General features: G+C 42.3%; 1 protein-coding gene and 1 non-coding gene across 3 annotated transcripts; one reads left to right on the top strand and one right to left on the bottom strand.

Annotated features, from left to right (window-relative positions):
- The first annotated feature begins 281 nt into the window (after nt 1–281).
- On the top strand, nt 282–354 carry trnaa-agc (transfer RNA alanine (anticodon AGC)). The gene has a single exon. It is a non-coding gene; the product is annotated as a tRNA-Ala (tRNA).
- A 1402-nt stretch (nt 355–1756) lies between these two features.
- LOC118395640 (transmembrane 6 superfamily member 1) lies at nt 1757–19383 on the bottom strand. 2 transcript variants are annotated; one of them, XM_035789522.2, is made up of 11 exons: nt 19052–19383; nt 18720–18857; nt 16529–16632; nt 8270–8367; nt 7707–7810; nt 7282–7364; nt 6667–6791; nt 6343–6444; nt 5556–5648; nt 2957–3076; nt 1758–2066 (listed from the first exon to the last, which is right to left on the bottom strand). In XM_035789522.2, the coding sequence occupies exons 2-11, from the start codon at nt 18797–18799 to the stop codon at nt 1824–1826; spliced, it is 1152 nt and encodes a 383-aa protein (XP_035645415.1). In that variant the 5' UTR covers nt 18800–18857; nt 19052–19383; the 3' UTR covers nt 1758–1823. The 2 variants fall into 2 exon arrangements, with proteins under 2 accessions (XP_052333956.1, XP_035645415.1); XM_052477996.1 differs by lacking the exon at nt 19052–19383 and having other exon boundaries at nt 1757–2066; nt 18720–18814.
- Between the last annotated feature and the right edge of the window lie 4449 nt (nt 19384–23832).

The following is a 23832-nucleotide window of genomic DNA, read 5'->3' as shown; positions in this document are numbered from 1 at the left end:
TGTTTCAGTAGAAGCAGTAACGTTAAACCTCATTAAACTAATAACGTTATCAATGCTTGCTGTCCACGAAAGAAAACATTATGCATGTTGTAATGTAGCTAGGCTAAATGTAGTCTAATATTAATAGCATATTCAACCGTACACTAAACACAAGACACACTCATTTCAGAGTGTGGATTTGTGTGCACGTAGTTTATTATAGCCTATAATTTACAGCAGTACGCGTAGGCGACCGAACACTGAATGCTATATATATTTAACTGGAGCTATCTAAGCGCACTGGGGAATTAGCTCAAATGGTAGAGCGCTCGCTTAGCATGCGAGAGGTAGCGGGATCGATGCCCGCATTCTCCAATATTTTTTTTATTGGCCTATATGTTTTAAGAGAGCATTTTGGAAAGGAGGACATAAGTTATACTGTTACGATGGTGCTCCTTTTAACTATAAATCATTTTTTCGAATGAGAACGACATTTCTGGAGTCAGGATCATCCCAAATTACATTATAGGAATGGCTTTTGATTGTCATGTAACATTTTATTTCTGGCAGGTGTCTGTTGGAGACAATATAGAGTCCTGTTTAAATAATCTGACCAGCATGGCCTCTGTCCTCTTCACACCTACTAATATTGATACAGACCCAGCAAAGTGTGAATTGCTATGTTGCAGTGTTCAGTCTCTCTCTCTCTCTACCATCAAGGTAAAGGCAGACCGCAAGTCTCCTGGGGTCTCAGGCTGCACAGCTGAGCAGACATCTGCACATATTCCCAGTAGCTCCTCTGAATAGATGGAGCTGTTGTGATAGGGGCCGGATTTGATTTAGGTCTGTCACACAGAGTGCAAGCAGGCCGTTTGTTTTTCATTGCCATACATCAGCATGTAAAAGCTGCTGAGTGAGAATTCATTAGATTATCCTGTGTGTGTGGGTGTATGTGTGTGTGCGTCACTCAGATAAGAGGCCACTTAGTTACTGAAGAGACAGTGGTGAAGAGTGTGTTTCCAGACCTTTTCTTATAACACATTATCACTGTGTTGAATATTAATGCTGCACACCCTCTCTGTAGCAAGGGAACATCCATCTAATGTAACAGAGAAGGTATCCATTCTTTTTTATTATGCTCTCAAAAAAGGAGTTTGTGTTTTGAGAGAACATGGCTTTTTCTATATGGTTTCATGTTATCATCCACTATGAATGCATACAGTATGTAAATATAATTACATTCATGTTTGGGAAAGCCCTCCCCTTCTTTCTCACTCCCTGGTGCTTGAATTTGATCTTGTCCGACTGAAATTAAATGCATCTAAAGATGTCTTGACTGGAGTGAGTTATTTTGGAGGGATTTCTCAATACCAGTACCTGGCTGCCGCATTCGTTTCTAATGAAAAGTGGAAAAAATGATTTGGTTGTCAACACCTCCGTGTTTGTATAAACTAAAGCAGGGCTCACCAACCCTGTTCATGGACAAATACCCTCCTGTAGGTTTTTGCTCCAGCCCCAGTTGTAAAATAACCTGATTTGTCTTATCAACCAGCTAATTGATGTGCTTGATTAGGGTCCAAGCTCTCCAGGAAGAGTGTTGGAGAGCCCTGAACTAAAGGCTGTGGGGAAAGTGGAGTCCGTGTCTCACTCTGACTCTGCAGTGTAGTTCAATGGAGGGTCCCGGTCTAAGAGAACATATGTCTTGTGTGATACACTTACTTGCTCCTCTGCATCCCTATGGGACTTGTTACAGAAACTAATACAGAAACAAATTCATAGATTAGAAGTCAATTCTGTACACCTATTTGCATATCTTTATTGGTAACTTTATTAGTATGTAAACTTTAATTGTGTTTCTTCTCAACTAGGGTGTCAGCATCAGGAACCCAGGGCATCCCCTCCATCCCAGGAAGTTTAGTGACGGTCAAGAAGAAGTTGGTGTTACTGGTGCAGCGCATGGCGATGAGTGAGGGGATCACAGCGTACAGCAGGTTGGCTGCCAGGACAGCCAGGAAAGCCTCATCTGGGATCCGGAATGGGGCCACTGTACGTGGGTGGAGGGATGCCCCAATGTGGGCCCACTGACACTGTGGAGGAGAGAGGAAAGAGTAGGTAACGTTAAGGGTTATTCCAAACAGGAGGGCAACTTGTACACTATATTCACAGCTGACCAGTAATTCGATTTTCACGTTTTTAGGGTTACCGGTAGTTGTTCTTCCCCCCCACAAAGGCCTTGACTGAATTTTTACATTTAAGTCATTTAGCAGACGCTCTTATCCAGAGCGACTTACAAATTGGTGCATTCACCTTATGACATCTGAATAGTTTTAAACCTAATATGTTGCTTCACTTTGAGCCTCTGCAACAGTCATTAGTATCTACAGCCAGCGATGTGCAGTATAACAGCCGACCTCAGAGAGAAGACTCTGGTGCACTGCTCTGAGCAGAAGATGCAGCTAGCCAAGCTCCGTTTTACAGGATTATTTTGATTAGAATAGCTGAATCTCTGAGGCAGGCCTTCCCCTGTGTTGGGAGGGATACTAGGGGCTGCAGACAAGTCTATACAGGACTAGCCTTTGATCACTGTCTCTTGTTTGATGTTTGCCTCCATTAGTCCCATATGGGAAGGAACTTGATTACAGGAAGCAGGCCTCTGCAGGATGGGGCTGATTGGTTATTATTGTGAACACGGACTCCTTGAAGAGGTCTTATTAAGGTTGTCTATAATCAAATATTTCAATGAGAAGTAGTACTGGGAGCTATACTGTCACTAACTCCAAGTGTAATGTTTACATTTTGAACTTTCAGGGCCCCAGTCACTGCAAAGTGATTCAACCTCTTCATCTGTTCAAGTTATCACAAGTATGACTAGTAATAGCTGTATGTAGAAGCTCTGTACATAGAGCACATTACATTCTGGGAGCTGTAGTCTATGCTATTAACAAATAATAACAGAAATATATCCACCCATATCTACCTGGGCGACGCCTCCAGCAACAAATACAGTCCAGTCGGGCATCCAGTTGCAGCCAGGCACTACGAGTCCGTAGATGAAGGCACCCAGCATAGGCAGCATGTAGAACAGGAAGTGCAACATCTAAAAAATGTAGATGTACAACATCAAAGGATTACATCACAGTGGTGACTTCAGCCGACCCGCCCTAACACACAACGCTGACACTCCAATGGTCAATTAATACAGTACATCTTCATCCTCTCTGGGGCTCTAACACATTACAGCAGTCCAAGTACTCGCACAGAATACAGAGACCGCTGCTGCGTGCTGGCTGCATAGACAACACACTCTCACGCATGCACGTACACAAACACACACATTTGAAGTGCTTTCACACCGCACACTCAGGTCCAAATTGTATTGTCCAGATACAGAGGTCGTTACATCGACACTCACAAGCACTTGCAGAATATTTGGAGCATGAAAGTCAGGTAGCTGTTAAAGTAATGGCATCAAATTATGTCCTTTGAACAGTGGCTTTTGTTCTGGAGCTGTGGTGCTGATGAATCCTAATGAATTGAGCCCAGAGGCTGAGAACCAATCACACGTTGCCCTTCAGTCCTTGGAGGAGTGTCTTTGTTTTCCTCGCCCCGGTCATCTGTATGCCGTGGTTTATCACCATCAATGATTAAAAAGGTCAGTGTAAGATCAGCGCAACACCCCAACTCCACACACTCAACACACACACCCGTATTGACACACACATGCTTTGACACACACAGGGATTTAAACACACATGCTAGCTTGAGCACGCCAACATGTAAGCACATGCGCACACACACACTCGCACACACACACACACACACACACACACACACACACACACACACACACACACACACACACACACACACACACACACACACACACACACACACACACACACACACACACACACACACACACACACACCCCTCCCACCCGGTGTGTTGCTGATGGGGGGGCTCAGGGGAAGGAGGATTATCTTATCAAGTTCTCAGCATGCAGTTCTCTGCCTGATCGATACTTCGCCATTGTGCCTGGACTGGAGCCACAACAAGGTCTTTGGATAACCTATTGACTCGGCTAAGAACCCTAACAAAACCAAATGGCATCTTCAATGCCATACAACACTCCTTCCGTGGCCTCCAACTGCTCTTAAACGCTAGTAAAACCAAATGCATGCTTTTCAACCGATCGCTGCCTGCAACCGCATGCCCGACTAGCATCACCACACTGGATGGTTCCGACCTTGAATATGTGGACACCTATAAGTACCTAGGTGTCTGGCTAGACTGCAAACTCTCCTTCCAGACCCATATCAAACATCTCCAATCAAAAATCAAATCAAGAATCGGCTTTCTATTCCGCAACAAAGCCTCCTTCACTCACGCTGCCAAGCTTACCCTAGTAAAACTGACTATCCTACCGATCCTCGACTTCGGCGATGTCATCTATAAAATTGCTTCCAACACTCTTCTCAGCAAACTGGATGCAGTTTATCACAGTGCCATCCGTTTTGTCACTAAAGCACCTTATACTACCCACCACTGCGACTTGTATGCTCTAGTCGGCTGGCCCTCGCTACATATTCGTCGCCAGACCCACTGGCTCAGGTCATCTACAAGGCCATGCTAGGCAAAGCTCCGCCTTATCTCAGCTCACTGGTCACGATGGCAACACCCATCCGTAGCACGCGCTCCAGCAGGTGTATCTCATTGATCATCCCTAAAGCCAACACCTCATTCGGCCGCCTTTCGTTCCAGTACTCTGCTGCCTGTGACTGGAACGAATTGCAAAAATCGCTGAAGTTGGAGACTTTTATCTCCCTCACCAACTTCAAACATCAGCTAGCTGAGCAGCTAACCGATCGCTGCAGCTGTACATAATCTATTGGTAAATAGCACACCCATTTTCACCTACCTCATCCCCACAGTTTTTATTTATTTACTTTTCTGCTCTTTTGCACACCAATATCTCTACCTGTACATGATCATCTGATCATTTATCACTCCAGTGTTAATCTGCAATATTGTAATTATTCGCCTACCACCTCATGCCTTTTGCACACATTGTATATAGACTCCCCTTTTTTCTCTGTGTTATTGACTTGTTAATTGTTTACTCCATGTGTAACTCTGTGTTGTCTGTTCACACTGCTATGCTTTATCTTGGCCAGGTCGCAGTTGCAAATGAGAACCTGTTCTCAACTAGCCTACCTGGTTAAATAAAGGTGAAATAAAATGTAAAAAATTAAAAATCCCCCAGCAGACGGAGAAAGCCCAGCCGTTGAGACCGGACCAGACACAACCACGTTCTCTTGCCTAACAAATGAGAGAGAATGAACCAGCCTGGCCTCTCACCCCTCTCATTGTGGCATAATGATGAAAAATGGCTCTGTGATCTCTTCTGTGAGACACACAACTAGAGAGGAGAGAGATAGGGCAGGCTTCAAGGCAGCTCCAACTGATTTCTGAATGGAGCTGTTATTTCTGAATGGAGTTGTTATTTAAAACAAGAGACTGTTAAGGAATGCCACTGGCACTGCAGAGAGGCATGCTCTGTCTCTTAAAGTACCCACCATAACCTTGGGGTAGCCCACCGGGTCCTTCAGATAGGGCTCGTACTGGCGGAGGTAGATGGTACAGGCCTCTAGAGGGGAGTCAAGAGCTACCTGAATGCACACATAGGAGGAAGGTTACAACATGATCATCTTCTTGACAAGAGCACTGTATAAACTACTTGTCTGTAGGATCAGTTATTGTAATTTATAAACTGGGTGGTTCGAGCCCTGAATGCTGATTGGCTGACAGCCGTGTTATATCAGACCTTATACCCCGGGTAATACAAAACATGTATTTTTACTATGATTTTCATCAAGTACCTACTTGTTCCCTTTCACATTCCCCATGGACCAGACATGATTTATTTAAGCAATAAGGCACAAGGAGGTCTGGTATATGGCCAATATACCACGGCTAAGTTCTTAGGTACAACGCATCGCGGAGGTACTGGATGAAAATCACAGTAAAAAACTATGCAAGTTAAATAAGTATGTGCATATTTCCACAAATCAGACCATCTTGAATGTTCTATTTGCCAGGGAAGTGTCAGATGAGACCACCAATATCACATATATGGAATCAGCGCAGCAGGTGTTGCACATAATCTATGCATCATAAACAAATCCTTGACTGCTGTACAAAGACAGCTAGCATGAGGGAATCAACTCAATATGCATTGACTCTTTTGGCTGTGCTAGCATTGGTGGGCTGGACCAATCCTAATATAATAAGGTATTTTTTATTTTATTTTCAATATTTTTGAGTGTTTATTTCTAAGTGTGTATTCAGGCCCTGCTGGCTCACCAAGCCCCTGAAGAGAGTGAAGGCCATGGCCCCCAGTAGCAGCAGCACCAGGAGAAGGTCTGTAGGGCGCCAGATGAGATTAAAACTCTGATCATAGTGGGCCTAAGAGACACCAACACCAGGGGAGGAGAAGCTTCTTTAGACAGTTCAGATGCACTATAACATAGTAATAAATACACACTTCAGCTAGGATATTGTAGTAATATATCATAACTAAGGCTCTATTTTTGTGTCCTAGTATGTCTGGTCAAGTCACACGGTCAGGGAAAACTCCTGGCCCTACGCATTCCACCAGACAATCAGGTGTGCCCTGCTCCATCATACCCTGTATCCACCGAGGGTTGGCCCATTCTTGGGCTGGTTGAACAGCTTGATCGCACCCCATATTGGAAGCATTAAGAAGGGCATGTTGAGCCAGAAGGCGGGACGGATATCTGATCCAAATTTACCTGCCAGAGAGGGAAACAGAGAGTATTTCATCCCCTAGAACTATGAGGGGGAACTGGGTACATCTGATGGAGAGTAGTAGAGCAGTCTACTTTTAACTGTGTTAAAGTTGACACATTTCCATGAGGTGTACATGAAAGATAGGTGAGACCACATTACCATAACGTTCAGCCTCTTTTCTATTAATACACACCTTGTAATTAACTCCAATGATATTTTTTTTTTAATCCTCATTTAGGCATCATTGAACTTGAAAATGATGTGAACACAGCCACAGTTTAGTTTGATCCTCTAATACCTCCCTATGCTGTTTGAAACTCAAAGAGCAGATGCTTCGAGCCTAGTTTAGCTTTGTTCTGTAAATTCTAAAGGGAAGCACATGTGTTACGTTGGCAACCGACACTATGACACTGATTCTACAAGGCTGTACAGATGTATCGTTGATTAACTCTGCCATTGTGGGTTACAGGAGTGGGGGAAGGAGAGACTCACCTACAACAATTCCTGTCACAAAGACACTCATGTTGGCAAACAACGACCCAGCCCAGAAGAGACCCAGGGTGCGGTAAGACTTGCTGAGAGACGGAAAGAAAATGGTCATTAGATGTTGCTCCCATCACTGAAAAGAAGTGACACCGTGTCGTACAAAGCTTCAAATGAATGACCCAGCAGTGAGACGATGAGAAGACGTGTGGACGTAAATGTGGTCACACTAGGATCCTGCTTGGGGCCGATTCTGAGATACGAAGTCTCGGCTCTCCTGGTGAAGGGGACTATAAGGTACAATACAATACAATTCTTGTTTCCTTGGTCCAGTTATTGGTCCAGGTATGAATGGAGTGGTTCAGAATCCTAGTGTATGTGTGGTGTGTAGATCATCATTACAAGACCAAGTTGACACAGCGAAGAACACACACCTGTTCCATAAGCGCTGTATCATCATGAGGTACATGATGAAATGCACTATTCCATCCCAGTAGCACATCATGATGGCATAGGCAGTACCCAGATAGGGCTCTCCCTGCAACACACAAATACAACCATTAACCTAAAACTGTTGAAACAACAGACCGATTCTAAAAAATATATATATTATTAGCCAATCAAATTTTATTGGTCACATACACACGGTTAGCAGATGCTATTGCGAGTGTAGCGAAATGCTTTGTGCTTCTAGATCTGACAGTGCAGCAGTATCTAACAGGTAATGTCTAACAATTCCACAACAAAATCTAATAAACACAATCTAGTAAAAGAATGGGATAAGAATATATAAATCTAAAATATATGGATGAGCAGTGACAGAGCAGCTAAGATGCAATAGATAGTATAGAATAGATAGTGTAGTATACAGTATATACATGTGAGATAAGTAATGGGAGATATGTAAACATTCTTATTGTGGCATTTTTAAAGTGACTAGTGTTCCATTTGACCTAGCATGATGTTAAGTCATGAGATGGAGAATCTAGAGACTAACCGTTTTCTGGTAGAATTCCATGAACCCGGAAATAAAACCATCATGTTCCATAGCACTCACAAGGTCAATAACACAAGTGAAGGAAAACTCAGCAAACACTGTAAAGACAATGCAAACATTCAGTACTGTGGCAGACGGATATTGTGAAAGTGGACAATTGTCAGCAGGAGGCAATACAGTATTATAGAATACACGTCACAGGGGTTATTTCACGTAAGTGCCCCAATTACACAACATAAAATGACTTGGATTAATGTGTGGCTGTTGTTCTGTTCAACTCTCTTTGGTGCGATTAGCATACACCGATTGTATTTTTGAGCGTTTTTTCAGCTCTGTAAGAAAGGCCCTCATTCAATTCGTTGCAGAATTCAGCTCAGTAGAAACCTGTCGCAGCTAGATTTCAAACAGCTCTGCTGTAAGAACAATTCTCATTATTCTCATTATGATAAAGAGAAATCTCTTTCCTCCGATCTTTATTACCCAATCTGCTTTGTCTGCCTCTTTGAAACTCTTAATAAAACGGTCAGAACCCTATTACTGCCTATAAAGATGCATTGAACAAGACTGGATTTTTCTGTGTTTAAAATATTTCCCTCCAACCAACCAGTTATTGATTTCCTGGGCTATAGAGGGTGATACTGCTATAGCTGTAGGCTGGGTGAGGGGAGATTTATATTGGGAGCTGTGGGTTGAGTTTTCCTACATAATGAGCGGCAGGGGATCAAGAGGACTGGAGATAGGCAAGGACAGAAGCCCAGTTCAAGTGGTTGGTAATGTGAAGCCAATAGACATATTGGTTCTCCACCTCAATATCCACACTCTTTAGGAACTGTCCAATCAGCCAGTAGTACTACCATTTTTTTTTTTTTTTTGATTTCACATTGAATTCACGTTATATGACAACCAAACGTAAACCAAAAATAGACGTTGAAATGACGAAGCATGTTGGTGGCTGCATCATGGTATGAGTATTTTATTTAACCTTTATTTAATCAGGAAGTCATACTGACACCAAGGTCTCTTTTCCAAATAAGCCCTGATTTACAGAAATGACAGAAAATACACACATCAAAATAAAAATATGAAAACCACGGTCACAAAAAACAAACACATTCATCAGTAATAATGTCCTCAAGGTATGCTTGCCATCGGGTAAGACTGGGGAGCTTTTCCAGGACAAAAAGAAACAGGATAGAGCTAAGCACAGGCAAAATCCTAAAGGAAAACCTGCTTCAGTCGGCTTTACACCAGACACTGGGAGAGGAATTCACCTTTCAGCAGGACAATAACCTTCAACGCAACGCCAAATCTACAGTGGAGTTGCTTTTTGAAAGGAATAATGGACAAATACTGCACTTAGAGACTTACCCAGAAAGACTCACAGCTGTAATCACTGCCAAAGGTGATTCTAACATGTATTGACTCAGGGAGATTAATACTTATCTAATCAAAGTATATTAGGGTTTTATTTTTCATTAATCTTGACATTAAAAAATCGAAAATGTAAAAAAATCAGAAGAAATCCAAGGTGGTAAATATTTGATACCCAGTGTGTATAGAGTTCTGTGAACTCATGCTTCCTTGAAATGGAATAGGGTGCCCAATCCATGTATTAGCTTTAATACAAGGCTTGGCTGTCCCGTACATCATACAATGTCCTTGTAACGGCACCTGTGTGTAACGGCTCAGACAGCCGTCCTGCATCCCTCACTATCTCCCTGACGTTGCTGCTGCTGTCTCCTGATAAACACACCGATAGAGACACACACTCTGTCTCTCTCCAGGTACCGGTGGCCTTCTAATCCTCTGAAGGGTCTGGTTTATCTAAGCCGTCTAACAGGTAAGATAGGAGGATTATCCTTCTCTATCACAGCAGGAAACCATTCTCAGCTCTGGGCTGTTTCTGCTTCCTCAGAATCACCTGATGAGGCGCAACGTCATGGCATGGCCACAGGGCATCTGGCTCATTCCTAACCACCTGTGTGTAAGCCTATGGCAGGATATAGGGCACTATTAACTATAAAAAATAAAGAGAGTCGCAGACTCCATATATATTGTCTCCCAGTCATTTATTGGGTATTTACCAATGTTTCGGTATCACTGTGCCTTCTGCAGGGTAATGTCATGAATACTTGAACCAGATTACGTAGACAAACAGTGCAATTAGTGCAACGAATGACAATAGTGAGGTGTGTGTCATGATGATTAAGTTAATTAGAATGAATTTGTTTAAATGTAAAAAAAAAAAAAAAAAAAAAAAAAAACAATAGTGTATGGCATATTGAATATACTAGGCTATTGTTATCATATGGAAACATAATTGAATATTGTACATAATATTAGCATCAACATATATTATTGTTTAATTGAATTTCACATATTTAATTGTTTTGTATTTAATTTCATATTTGTTACATGTAATCTTTTGGTTCTACCATAATGCATAGTAAGCATCATCAACAGGGGGAACATATTAGGTGTACACTAATAAGCTGTAGAAAGAATATAGCCATTTTTAAGACTTGTTCATAAAACAAAGAATTGTTCATAAGAAGGGCCTGAGATCAAAGTCAATATTCAGACCACTCAACGTTCTTAGAAGGATATTGAGTAAGCCTCCCTTTGTAGAAGTAGGATCTCAATGTTACCTCCTCTCCTTGGTAGAGCAACATGCTCAATGCCTGTGTATTTGAGGGAGGAGATTGGATGGTTAGCTTCAACAAAGTGAGCTGCTACTGGATAGTCAATGTTCTTACACCTGATTGAGCTGCGGTGTTCAGCTATGCTTTGTTTTAATTGTCTTTTGTTTGTCCGACGTAGGCTTTTCCACATGAACAGGTGGTGAGATAGATTACTCCCTTGGTCTTACATGAGATGATACCCCTAACAGGGATTTTTCGATCTGTATGTGGGTGTCTGAAGAAGGATGTTTTTATAGTGCTATTGCACTGTGCACATGAGCCACATTTGTAGTTCTCATTTGGAATGGGTGTCTAGAGTGTCTGAGTGGGCTCAGGGGGCAGGTCAGATCTCACCAAGCTATCTCCAATATTGCGACCACACTTATAGACCACCAGTGGGGTTTCCTTGAAGAGGTGTGCAATTTTTTTGTCTGACTGCAGAATATGCCAGTGCTTTTTCAGGATTGCTTAAATTTTCTCTCCGAACCCTTGGTGTACTTAGTACAAAAGAGGGTTGCGTTGTTTTTCTTCTTTGGTTGAGTTTTTAGTAATTCCTCTCTTGGTTTTTTGAGATATTTTCATCATTGCAGCATCACGAGATTTGTCCTTGTAGCCTCTCGTTGTGAATTGATCTGTCATTCTTTTAGCATTGCTGTCAAAATCTGTCTGGTGGCCACAGATTCGTTTAACCCTGCTTAGCTGGCTATATGGCAGACCATTCTTGTGGGATAGCAAGGTATTGCGATCTGTGGGCGGCTTTGTGTATAAGTCTGTATGTAATGCTTCATTCTCTTTGATGATCCATAAGTCCAGGTAGTTTATTCTTCTCTCATCAGTCTGCATGGTGAATTTGAGGTATTCAGAGCTCTCGTTTATCAGAGTTTGGAATTAATTTAGTTCCAAATGACTTCCTTCCCAGAGCACAAAGACATCATGTATGTCTTCCATAGGAGGATTTTAGAAAGTAAGGGGTGTGTCTCTGTTTTGTAAAGGAGTGCTTCCTCAAATTGTCCCACATACAGGTTTGCATAGTTGGGGGGAAAGGGGGAGTCTGTGGCTACACCCCCCGAATTTGAAGGAAAAAGTCTGACTCAAAGACAAAGTAGTTATTGGATAATACCAGTTCAGTAAGTTGTAAGATGCAATCATTGGATGGAGCAAGGGTAGAGTCTCTCTGCTGAAGGAAGTGTTGTAGCGCCTGCATGCCTCCAGTGTGTGGGATGTTAGTGTACAAGCTCTCCACATCAAACATGGCCAGCAGGGTGCCCTCTGGTAACAGGTGGTTAGGAATAAACCTATTGCAGTATATAGGTGACTGACATGACATCCCTTATAATGCCAGCCTGGAAGCCAATGTATCAATCGCAAGTCAAATCAAATTTGATTTGTCACATGCGCCGAATACAACCTTACAGTGAAATGCTTACTTGCAAGCCCTTAACCAATGATGCAGTTAAGAAAATACCCCAAAAATTAAGAAGTTAAAAAAGTAAGAGATAAGAAAAACAAACAATTAAAGAGCAGGAGTAAATAACAATAGCGGGGCTTTATACAGGGGGTACCAGTACAGAGTCAATGTGCGGGGGCACCGGTGTCGAGGTATTGAGACAATTGTGTACATGCAGGTAGGGTTGTCAAAGTGGCTATGCATAGATAATAACAGAGAGTTGCAGCAGTACAAATAGTAGAAGCTGTTTATAAGCCTTTTGGACCTAGACATGGCGCTCCGGTACCTCTTGCCGTGCAGTAGCAAAGAAAACAGTCTATGACTAGAGTGGCTGGAATCTTTGATGATTTTTAGGGCCTTCCTCTGACACCGCCTGGTATAGAGGTCCTGGATGGCAGGAAGCTTGGCCCAGTGATGTACTGGACCGTACGCACTACCCTCTGTAGTGCCTTGCGGTCAGAGGCCGAGCAGTTTCCATACCAGGCAGTGATGCAACCCGTCAGGATGCTCTCAATGGTGCAGCTGTACAAATATTTTGAGGATCTCAGGACCCATGCCCCTCAGTCTCCTGAGGGGGAATAGGTTTTGTCGTGCCCTCTTTACGACTGTCTTTGTGTGCTTGGGCCATGTTAGGTTGTTGTTGATATGGATGCCAAGGAACTTGAAGCTCTCAACCTGCTCCACTACAGCCCTGTCAATGAGAATGGGGGCGTGCTCGGTCCTCTTTTTCCTGTAGTCCACAATCATCTCCTTTGTCTTGATCACGTTGAGGGAGAGGTTGTTGTCCTTGCACCACATGGTCAGGTCTCTGACCTCCTCCCTACCACTGTTGTGTCATCAGCAAACTTAAAGAGGGTGTTGGAGTCGTGCCTGGCCGTGCAGTCATGAGTGAACAGGGAGTTCAGGAGGGGACTGAGCATGCACCCCTGAGGGGCCCCCTGTGTTGAGGATCAGCGTGGCGGATGTGTTGTTACCTACCCTTACCACCTGGGAGCGGCCCGTCAGGAAGTCTAGGATCCAGTTGCAGAGGGAACTGTATAGTCCCAGGGTCCTTAGCTTTGTGATGAGCTTTGAGGGCTCTATGGTGTTGAACGCTGCGCTGTTGTCAATTAATAACATTCTCACATAGGTGTTCCTTTTGTCCAGGTGGGAAAGGGCAGTGAGGTGTGCAATAGAGACTGCATCATCTGTGGATCTGTTGGTGCAGAATGCAAATTGGAGTGGGTCTAGGGCAGTGGTCACCCACCGATCGGTCGCAATCGACTTGTCGATCTCCAAGGCATTTCTAGTTGATCACCAAACATTTCTGTAAAAAAACACAACGATAATACCTTGTGTTTCTATTTTTTTAATTAGTCTGGTGCTGTTGGTGGTCGGTGCAGCCAATTCAGCTGCCCAGGCAATCTGTTGCCATTTCATGTGTCTGAAGGTACAAACTCTGCCTTCCCGGTGGGCCTGGAGAGGAAATCAAGTGCACTATGCTACTGCTGGCCAATCAGATTGCTCAGATTACGGAGTCTGCAGTAATGTAGCAGGCATGAAAGAAAGCTGCAGCAAAATGTATATTGAGATTTCAAAACGTTTAAATCCATGAGTAGAGAGAGACTGTCAACAAATATAGCAAAGAGCTGCTGTTTTTGTGAGTGAGTTCATGTTTAAGTTCTTACTCAGCACTGTCAACACTTTTATAAGCCATAAAATGCGCGTTCTTCCTATTTCCACTCAGCGCTACAACAAGCAGCGCAGCAGTAATGAATGAATGGAAAATGTATCTATAGGCTTGCGTTGTTGTTATTGTTAGCGGCTCGGGTCATTTTTAATATCAAGGAATATTTCACATTCTCTGTTCATAGGAGTAACATGAATTTGTGCATGAGGCAGACATAAATGCGGTGCGACTCGAGTTTCGCCATCAGCTGGAAAATGGTGTCCCTTTTTGGTGAGTGTCGGTGGAGGAATGTTGAAAGACGGACCCTCAGTCTGCCTCTCTCCCTCCGCTGAGACTGACCGTCAGATGCAGGCACCATCAGCCAAGTAAAATAAATAGCTAATGTTTTAAATGTATTCTCACTCAACTGTGATCATACAGTGTGTTGTGAAATCTGTGAATGTATTGTAATGTTTTAAAATGGTATAAACGGCCTTAATTTTGCCAGACCCCAGGAAGTTAATGGGGAACCATAATAAACAGAAATATAATATACCTCAAAATGGTCTGAACAACAATGCAGGTAAATTCACGCAAAGCCAGTGTGCGGTGATAATGTATTGGGCCTATAGTTTACTACACAAACTTCATTGCTACAGTACTGTTTTTAATTGGTTAATGTTGCATGACATTTTTAAGTCATGTTAATAAAAGAAAATCAGAGTGGTAGATCTCGGCATACATTTTGACTCAGAAAGTGATCTTGACTCAGAAAAGGTTGTTGACCACTGGTCTAGGGTTTCTTGTATAATGGTGTTAATGTGAGCCATGACCAGCCTTTCGTGGCTACAGACATGAGTGCTACAGGTCGGTAGTTATTTAGGCAGGTTACCTTAGTGTTATTGGGTACAGAGACTATGGTGGTCTACTTGAAACATGTTGGTATTACAGACTCCGACAGGGAGAGGTGGAAAATGTCAGTGAAGGCCCTTGCCAGTTGGTCAGCGCATGCTCAGAGTGCACGTCCTGGTAATCCGGCCTTGTGAATGTTGACCTGTTTAAAGGTCTTACTTACATCGGCTGCAGAGAGCATAATCACACAGTCATCCGGAACAGTTGGTGCTCTCATGCATGTTTCAGTGTGACTTGCCTCGAAGCGAGCATAGAAGTAATTTAGCTCGTCTGGTAGGCTTGTGTCACTGGGCAGCTCTCGGCTGTGCTTCCCTTTGTAGTCTGGAATAGCTTACAAGCCCTGCCACATCCGACGAGCGTCTGTGCCGGTGTAGTACGATTTGATCTTAGTCCTGTATTGATGATTTGCCTGTTTGATGGTTTGTCGGAGGGCATAGCAGGATTTCTTATAAGCTTCTGGGTTAGAGTCCCGCACCTTGAAAGCGGCAGCTCTACTCTTAAGCTCAGTGCGAATGTTGGCTGTAATCCATGGCTTCTGGTTGGGGTATGTACGTACAGTCACTAAGGGGACAATGTCCTCGATGCACTTATTGATAAAGCCAGTGACTGATGTGGTTTATTCCTCAATGTCATCGGAAGAATCCCAGAACATATTCCAGTCTGTGCTAGCAAAACAGTCCTGTAGTTTAGCATCTGCTTCAACTGACCACTTTTTTATAGAGACCGAGTCACTGGTGTTTTCTGCTATGTATGTATGTATTTTATTTTACCTTTATTTAACTAGGCAAGTCAGTTAAGAAAAAAATCTTATTTTCAATGAAGGCCTAATGTTAACCCTAATGTTAACTGCCTGTTCAGGGGCAGAATGACAGATTTGTACCTTGTCAGCTCGGGGGTTTGAACTTGAAACCTTCCGGTTACTAGTCCAAAGGCTACCGTGTGTGTGTGTGTGTGTGTGTGTGTGTGTGTGTGTGTGTGTGTGTGTGTGTGTGTGTGTGTGTGTGTGTGTGTGTGTGTGTGTGTGTGTGTGTGTGTGTGTGTGTGTGTTGTTTTTTTGTCTTCTTATTTGGTAATGATGCTTCAACATTACTGCCCTGCATCCCACATGGGACAGTCATCCACGATCAGTCAGTTCGGTAAGTAGTAAGTTATATACTGTGTGTGTGCACGGCATGTGACTTCACATGCCCTTAGGCTCATGTTCCAGGTCTCTCCAGCTCTCCTACTACTGTGGTGTTGTAAGAACAAGCCTAACAAGTCTGTCAGTCTGGGTTTCAGCTTTACACTGATCCTGATCAGTATAAGCAGCTTTGTGTATAAATGAATGAAACAATGAAAACAATTCATGACGATAAGAAGGTTCTGGAAGTCTGTTCACTGGGGTTGGCCTTATGTATGTAGTGGTCATTCATGCTCTTTCTTAACTATGTAACACAGAGGGGATCTGTTTAAAAGTATTGGTGCTTTGTTAAGGAAATAAAATCATCAATGTTAAACTAGTTTTCACCCAAATAAAACAGCTAATTTCTCTTTGATCTGCCATCATCTTGAAAGAATGATTAATACCATACCATAGAAAAGGGTGTCTTTGGGCGGGTTGCGTCGGGTGATAAGGAAGTAGAAGAACCACACCACCACCAACACTGCAATACCAATCTGCAGTATCACAACAGGCCTGCAGGTAAGAGATAACAACACACTGTTAGCTAGCGGACAAATCATGATATTTTTCAAATTCATAGTGCAAAGTCTTAACTTACCTGCACTATACTTTTTAAAGAGCAATCTCCCTCCGCTGTTCTGCCTCATTCTCTTCTCTAATTAGTTGGTGAGTCTGCTCTGCAGTGCTAAATTAGTGAGCAGTGATGAATGGGCAGACAGAGGGAGCGATAATTATGCCAACACCCAGAGCACCAGGAGAAATGATGCAGAGATGGGAGACCACATGATAGATAGAGGATACAGACAGACAGACATATGGGGCTCACGGAGGGAAGGTGGGCTAGGCAGACGGGACTGCTGCTGCTCCTGCGGGGGCCTGGAGACTGGGGGAATTGCTGCACGCTCTGTTTGGGTTCTAATCACGCTAAAGCCTTGGAGATAGGAGAACAGCAGGAGGATCGCTGCCTGTGAGAATTAGAGAATATGTGCTAATGTCAACGGCTACATGGGGCCGCATTGGACTGATAGTGTCAAAGTTTGCAGCATTCAGTGAGGACAAACGGCTGGCTTGCTGGTTTGATCTCCATCCATTAGTAGCCCACATCACCAGGTCTATTTCTACTGTTGTGTTGACCCAAGCTGTGAGGTCAACTGCTAAAGCCTGCTTTGATGCTTCAGCCTCTGGGTCTTGTTTCAACAGAGCTACTTTGACTTGCTGATCCATAACGCCATGGGATGGCAGATCACTAGTACAAGAAGCATGTTTCATGTAGATCTCCAATGGTTTCCCAGCAACAACAGAGGTCATCACCACAATGACTCAATCAATCATGGTCTTTAGCTGTAGGAGGCCAAAACGATGGGGCATGTGAGATCACCACTCATCACCATGATTGGCAGTCAGAGTTAACAGGTACTGTGTTCAGAAAAGATTAATGTGCTACGGGGCATCTCCATGTAAACAAAATGACTTCCATCTCAAATGTACAATGTGTACACAGAAGCCAAACAAATGCTGTGAAGCCAAAGGGAAGCTTCCTGGCTGCATCTGAATGCACCAGCGCTGGAAGATTTATGCACACAATACTGTTTGTTTGCAAAGTGGAAGAACACATGTCAGCAGCAATTTATCAAACTCCTCTCGCGGCATGTAGGCCTATTGATTGCCAAAGTCCACATTGAACGAGTTCTAGGGATATCCGCTACGGAGGAGTATGGCAGTCTGCTTGAAATGAGAAATGTCCGCTGAGGAATGGAAGAATTGCTCGGGAGGAGTAGTGCAGACAGTCACCCCTATCCTTCTGGAACTTTAATGTAATTAGGCCTGCTGTGGCAGCCTGCTTAACTAAACACTGCGGAGAGCATATCTTAACCCAATTGTCTGACAACACAGGTAGACTGGGGATTGACAAAATGTAGAAAATAGAAAAATAGATGTTTTATCATCCAGAGAGGTTAGAGACAGTCATTGTTTCAGATGTCAAAGACATGTTCTATCTGATTTCACCTTTTTGACTTCCCCTTTAACTAATTATTTTTCACCCATCACCATATAATGTGAATGTAATCATTACATGGGTTTTACACATGCCAGTGTGTTACTTGTTTCCACATGACTAAGGATTTGTCAAGGATTTATGGGTCAGAAATCTATGCGTAAAACTCAACAATGTCAGTGGGGCCGATTCATATGAGTTGCTAGTGCCCTCAAGCGGTAACAAAGAGTATTGAGCATACTTGCACCACTCAACTGGATCTTTGAATATGTAGCCTAAATTCGAATGCATTACTTCTCAATCATCTAAAGACTCTACTGGCCTAGACAGCAAAATATTCTGTCATAGTTCCACATACACTACAACTTGCAAAATATGATTTGACTTAATATAACATTTTTATTTAGGTGCCAGAACACATTTGGCAAGACTGACCTTTGATTCAAATCTCATTTGTTCATAAATGAACCAAAACAATGTTTAAAGCTATTGATTAATTGAAGTCTAACAGCCTAACAAAACAAATATTTGTATAACTGTATGAACACATTTAAAGGAACCCAATTCTATAGTTAGACAATTGGACATGACATCATTGACTTACTCTTGGAACTCTGGAGTGGTGTTCATGCAGTGAAGGACAACAAGGGCAGTCAGAGAAAACAAGAAAACTAATCTCTCCATCTCTTCAACTGCAGATGAAACAGCCAAAGGGTCCCTGGGGAATCACTAGCACCGACCACTGTGAAGAAAAACAAAAGTGGAATACAACTGCCATTTGACCAATTATCTGCTATGATCTAATAACTACCCGTGTCTTGAGAAAAATCACATGAATAATTGAACCATTTGCCAAAAACATATCCACGCAATACTTTTAAAAGTTTTCACAAAATAGATAAAATCTCAATACAAATGTTATCAATCAATTCTTACCGTCTGGCCACTGTTTTGGCCTGTGGATTGTTGAAATTATGGTTGGCCTCGGGCAGACACAGCATATTTACAGGGAAATAATGAACTAGGAGCTTTTGGGGCAAGTTATGCAATTCGGGTTCGTCAGAGATTTATATAAATCGCATTAGATGGGGTAATTCACGTGCCTCTTAACTCACATTCATGTGTGTTAAGCAATGAGTGGTTAAGTCACATTCGTGTGTGTTAAGCAAATGTGTGGGTTTATGGGTTGTACATTGTACTAGGTCTACTACATTAGGCCTACTCTCTATTTAGTTTGAACTCATTTGAGATGAACACATTCAAATCCTTTCCTGCAGTCGAATGACCAAATCGCCATCTATTTTTCATAATTAATCCCCCAAAAAAAAGATGTACTCAGAAAAGCAGGTTTCTATGTCAAACTGTTTTGTTATATTTCAGTCTTCTGTGGTGTATATAAAGTTTCATGCTGAGATCCAAACTCAACATGTTATACATTTCAACTCGATTTCTGACATGGTAGAGTTTTTTTTTATTAAGACCATAACCATGTGTGTGAAGGTGTATACTTTTGTTTCAAAGTAAATTTGTTTATGACTACCAAGAAACACTCTGTGTGACCCTGATTTAGCCCACTGCAGCAAATAATTAAACCACATCCAAATTATGTGTTTTTTGTAACAAGAATGTGCATATGTTAAATAAACGATTGACTGTGCCATTGCCAATTGCTTGCCTAACGGACCTGGGGCGGCAGGTGGTTAGAGTGTTGGACTAGTAACCAGAAGGTTGTGAGTTCAAACCCCTGAGCTGACAAGGTACAAATCTGTTGTTTAACCCACTGATCCTAGGCCGTCATTGAAAATAAGAATTTGTTCTTAAATGACTTGCCTAGTTAAATAAAGGTAAAATAAAAAAATACCTAACTGGGCATTGTATGTCATTTTGCTTTTCTTCCAGCAGAGGGCGCCAAATTCAGAATTATAGTATATATACATCAAGCTGGAATTTTCAGAGAAGTTTATGGGCAATGCTAAAATAACGCAAGGCAGGTAATGTGTGGGCACGACGAATAACAAGCTAATCCAATATGGTAATAAGGAAATCACAACAGCAAGGGAACTTTGGCAGCTGTGAAGAAGAAGAGGCAAATAAACACATACAATAAATTTACATGGAAATGAGGAGAGCTCATAGAGATAGATAGAGGACTCATCTTTGTATCTTTGCCATAATAGCATCTGTGACAACATGGACAGTGCCATTGAGGCAATCTCCATTTTGAAGTATTTCATTTTCTTATTCACAATTGTGGAGGAATCAGGGGGGATCAGCCAATAAAATTGGAAGTCCCAACAAGTTGACTACATTAAAATGGTGGAAGCCCTCAATGGCGCTGCACATGCTAATAAGGCCTTTTGGCCAGTAGAGGCCTCTATCATTCTCTATGGCAGAGCAGTCATTTACATTACATTTAAGTCATTTAGCAGACGCTCTTATCCAGTCAAAAGCATAACAATGAAATTTGGATTGTGATCTTCAGGAAATATCATTGAACGTGGAAAAAGGTCTCTATAACTACTCAATAACTATTCACTCTTGAGATGGAGACATGCATTGCTAATCTCTAAAAACACTATTCCAACACCATTCCCAGAAGTGAGACAGATCAAATTTGATTCACAAAATGCCCCTGTTCCATTCTGTTGTTATCAGTTCGGGATGATAATTTGTTTTGTTTGTAAAATACTTACTGGCACCTCCTTTATGTCCCACTCCAGGGCCACATTATTAGAATTGCTGAATTGCTGAGGCAAATACAAACCTAAGAGGTGATACACTTCTGTGCAGACAAAGCAAAGCACCACCTTGTCTTTCCCTTTTTGTCCGAATGAACCTCACCCTGTGCTTCATAATGCCCTGTTTGTTGGAAAAGGGGACTGTTGTACCAGGAAGTCAGTGGCTGTGTTTACTGGAAACAATTTAACCTCTTCTAGTTGCATCATTGAATAACTCAGCAGGGAAGAATGGATGTCAAAATGACAGCAATCAAGAAACTATGCACACCGAAATACGCTTATTAGATGACCTCAATGGTTATTATTACTGTGGGATAATTATGGTTTCCAATTCTGTATTCATGATGCATTAAAGGGCCAATGCAACTGTTTTTACCTCAATAACAAATCATTTCTGGGTAGCAATTAAGTACCTTACTTTGATCATTTTCAATGAAAATGGTCAAAAATAAACAAGAATAGCTTCTTAGCAAAGAGCAATTTCATAAGCAAGAATTTTGCTCGGACTCTCTGGGATCTGGGGAGGGGAAAAATGAAAACGATCTGTTATTGGCAGGGAGGTTTGGAACTTTTCTTAGTACTCAATTCCAACACTTTCCAACTTCATATTCATTATCTCCAGCACCATATCAGTGTCTACATATGTGAAAATAGAGCTATCTACGAAAACGTATGTAGCGTCTGAATGGTTATGAGCTACAAACTAGCGAACTGGAGCCTCTGAAGGTAAACTGGTACCAGTTAAAAAAACGAATGGAAGTATGGATGTAGTTTTATACAGTACCCGACAAAAGTTTGGACACACCTACTCATTCAAGGGTTTTTCTTTATTTTGACTATTTTCTACATTTTTTACATTGTTGAAAAATAGCGAAGACATCAAAACTATGAAATAACACAAAAGGAATCATATAGTAACCAAAAAAGTGTTAAACAAATATTTAAACATTATATTTGAGTAGCTAGCCTTTGCATTGATGACAGCTTTGCACACTCATGGCATTCTCTCAACCAACTTCCCCTGGAATGCTTTTCCAACAGTATTGTTCCCACAAATGTAATAATGCCGCCGGAGAAGAAGGCAGATGCTTTACGTGTCCCCAAAACAGATGTTTTTTTTGTTAGTTTATTTGCGTTTTTTTGTAACTTATTTTCTTATTTTGTACATAATGTTGCCGCTACCGTCTCTTATGACCGAAAATAACTTTTGGACATCAGGACTGTGATTACTCCCCACGGACTGGCAGAATCTTTTTTTCCCTTTAACTAGTCGGAGAAGCGACGAGAATGATATACTGCTTTCTCTGGAACAGTCCCAGGTGAGGAGGCGGAGAAAAAGGGGCCAAAGGGCGGGCTGCCTTCTGAGAATTCATAGGCGATCGAATAAACCCCCACTTCCTTCCATTCTGCTAGCAAATGTGCAATCTTTGGAGAATAAAATAGATGACCTACGCACAAGATTAAACTACCAACATAACATTCAAAACTGTAATATCTTATGCTTCACGGAGTGGTGGCTAAACGACGACACTATCAACATACAGCTGGCTGGTTATACGCTGTACTTGTAGGATAGAACAGTGGTGTCTGGTAAGACAAGGGATGGCGGGCTATGTATTTTTGTAAATAACACAAATCTCTCCCTCGCCCTCCATTCGACAATTCTGACCATAATTCTATCCTCCCGATTCCTGCTTACAAGCAAAAATTAAAGCAGGAAGCACCATTGACTAGATCAATAAAAAAGTGGTCAGATGAAGCAGAGGCTAAGCTACAGGATTGTTATGCTAGCACAGACTGGAATATGTTCCAGGACTCCTCTGATGGCATTGAGGAGTACACCGCATCACTCTAAACACATCTCTTTATTGCATTAGCATCGAATAGACCCCGCAATATGCAACTTTTCAGGGAAGTTAGGAACCAATATACACAGGCAGTTTGGAAAGCAAAGGCTAGCTTTTTCAAACAGAAATTTGTATCCTGTAGCACAAACTCCAAAAGTTTTTGGACACTGTAAAGTCCATGGAGAATAATAGCACCTCCTCCCAGCTGTCCACTGCACTGAGGCTAGGAAACATTGTCACCACAGATAAATCTACGCTAATCGAGAATTTCAATAAGCATTTTTCTACGACTGGCCATCCTTTCCACCTGGCTACCCCTACCCCGATCAACAATTCTGCACCCCCCACAGCAACTTGCCCAAGCCTCACCCATTTCTCCTTCACCCAAATACAGATAGCTGATATTCTGAAAGAGCTGCAAAATCTGGACCCCTACAAATCATGCTGCCAAACATACTCTCGTAAAACTGACTATCCTACCGATCCTTGACTTCGGCGATATCATTTACAAAATAGCCTCCAACACTCTACACAGCAAATTGGATGCAGTCTACCACAGTGCCATCCGTTTTGTCACCAAAGCCCCATAAACTACCCATCACTGCGACCTGTATGCTCTCATTGGCTGGCCCTCGCTTCATATTCTTTGCCAAATCCACTGGCTCCAGGTCATCTATAAGTCTTTGCTACGTAAAGCCCCGCCTTATCTCAGCTCACTGGTCACCATAGCAGCACCCACCTGTAGCACGCGCTCCAGCAGGTATATTTCATGGGTCACCCCCAAAGCCAACTCCTCTTTTGTCCGCCTTTCCTTCCAGTTCTCTGCTGCCAATGACTGAAACGAATTGCAAAATTCACTGAAGCTGGAGTCTTATATCTCCCTCACTAACTTGAAGTATCAGCTGTCAGAACAGCTTACCGATCATTGCACCTGTACACAACCCATCTGTAAATAGCCCACCCAACTACCTCATCCCCATATTGTTATTTATTTTTTTGCTACTTTATACCCCAGTATCTCTACTTGCACATTCATCATCTGCACATCTATCACTCCCGTGTTTAATTGCTAAATTGTAATTATTTCACCTCTATGGCCTATTTATTGCCTAACCTCCCTAATCTTACTACA

This window comes from Oncorhynchus keta, chromosome 1 (genome assembly GCF_023373465.1).
Source record: "Oncorhynchus keta strain PuntledgeMale-10-30-2019 chromosome 1, Oket_V2, whole genome shotgun sequence".
NCBI lineage: Eukaryota > Metazoa > Chordata > Actinopteri > Salmoniformes > Salmonidae > Oncorhynchus > Oncorhynchus keta.
This window is presented reverse-complemented; position numbering and strand designations above follow the sequence as displayed.

Coding starts and splice junctions, on each gene's coding strand:
- LOC118395640 (XM_035789522.2), bottom strand. CDS start 18,799: ATGGAGAGATTAGTTTTCTTGTTTTCTCTGACTGCCCTTGTTGTCCTT. Junction 8,368..16,528: donor CAAAGACACCCTTTTCTATG/GTATGGTATTAA, acceptor TTGTCTTTACAG/TGTTTGCTGAGTTTTCCTTC. Junction 5,649..6,342: donor TCACTCTCTTCAGGGGCTTG/GTGAGCCAGCAG, acceptor GTGTGCATTCAG/GTAGCTCTTGACTCCCCTCT.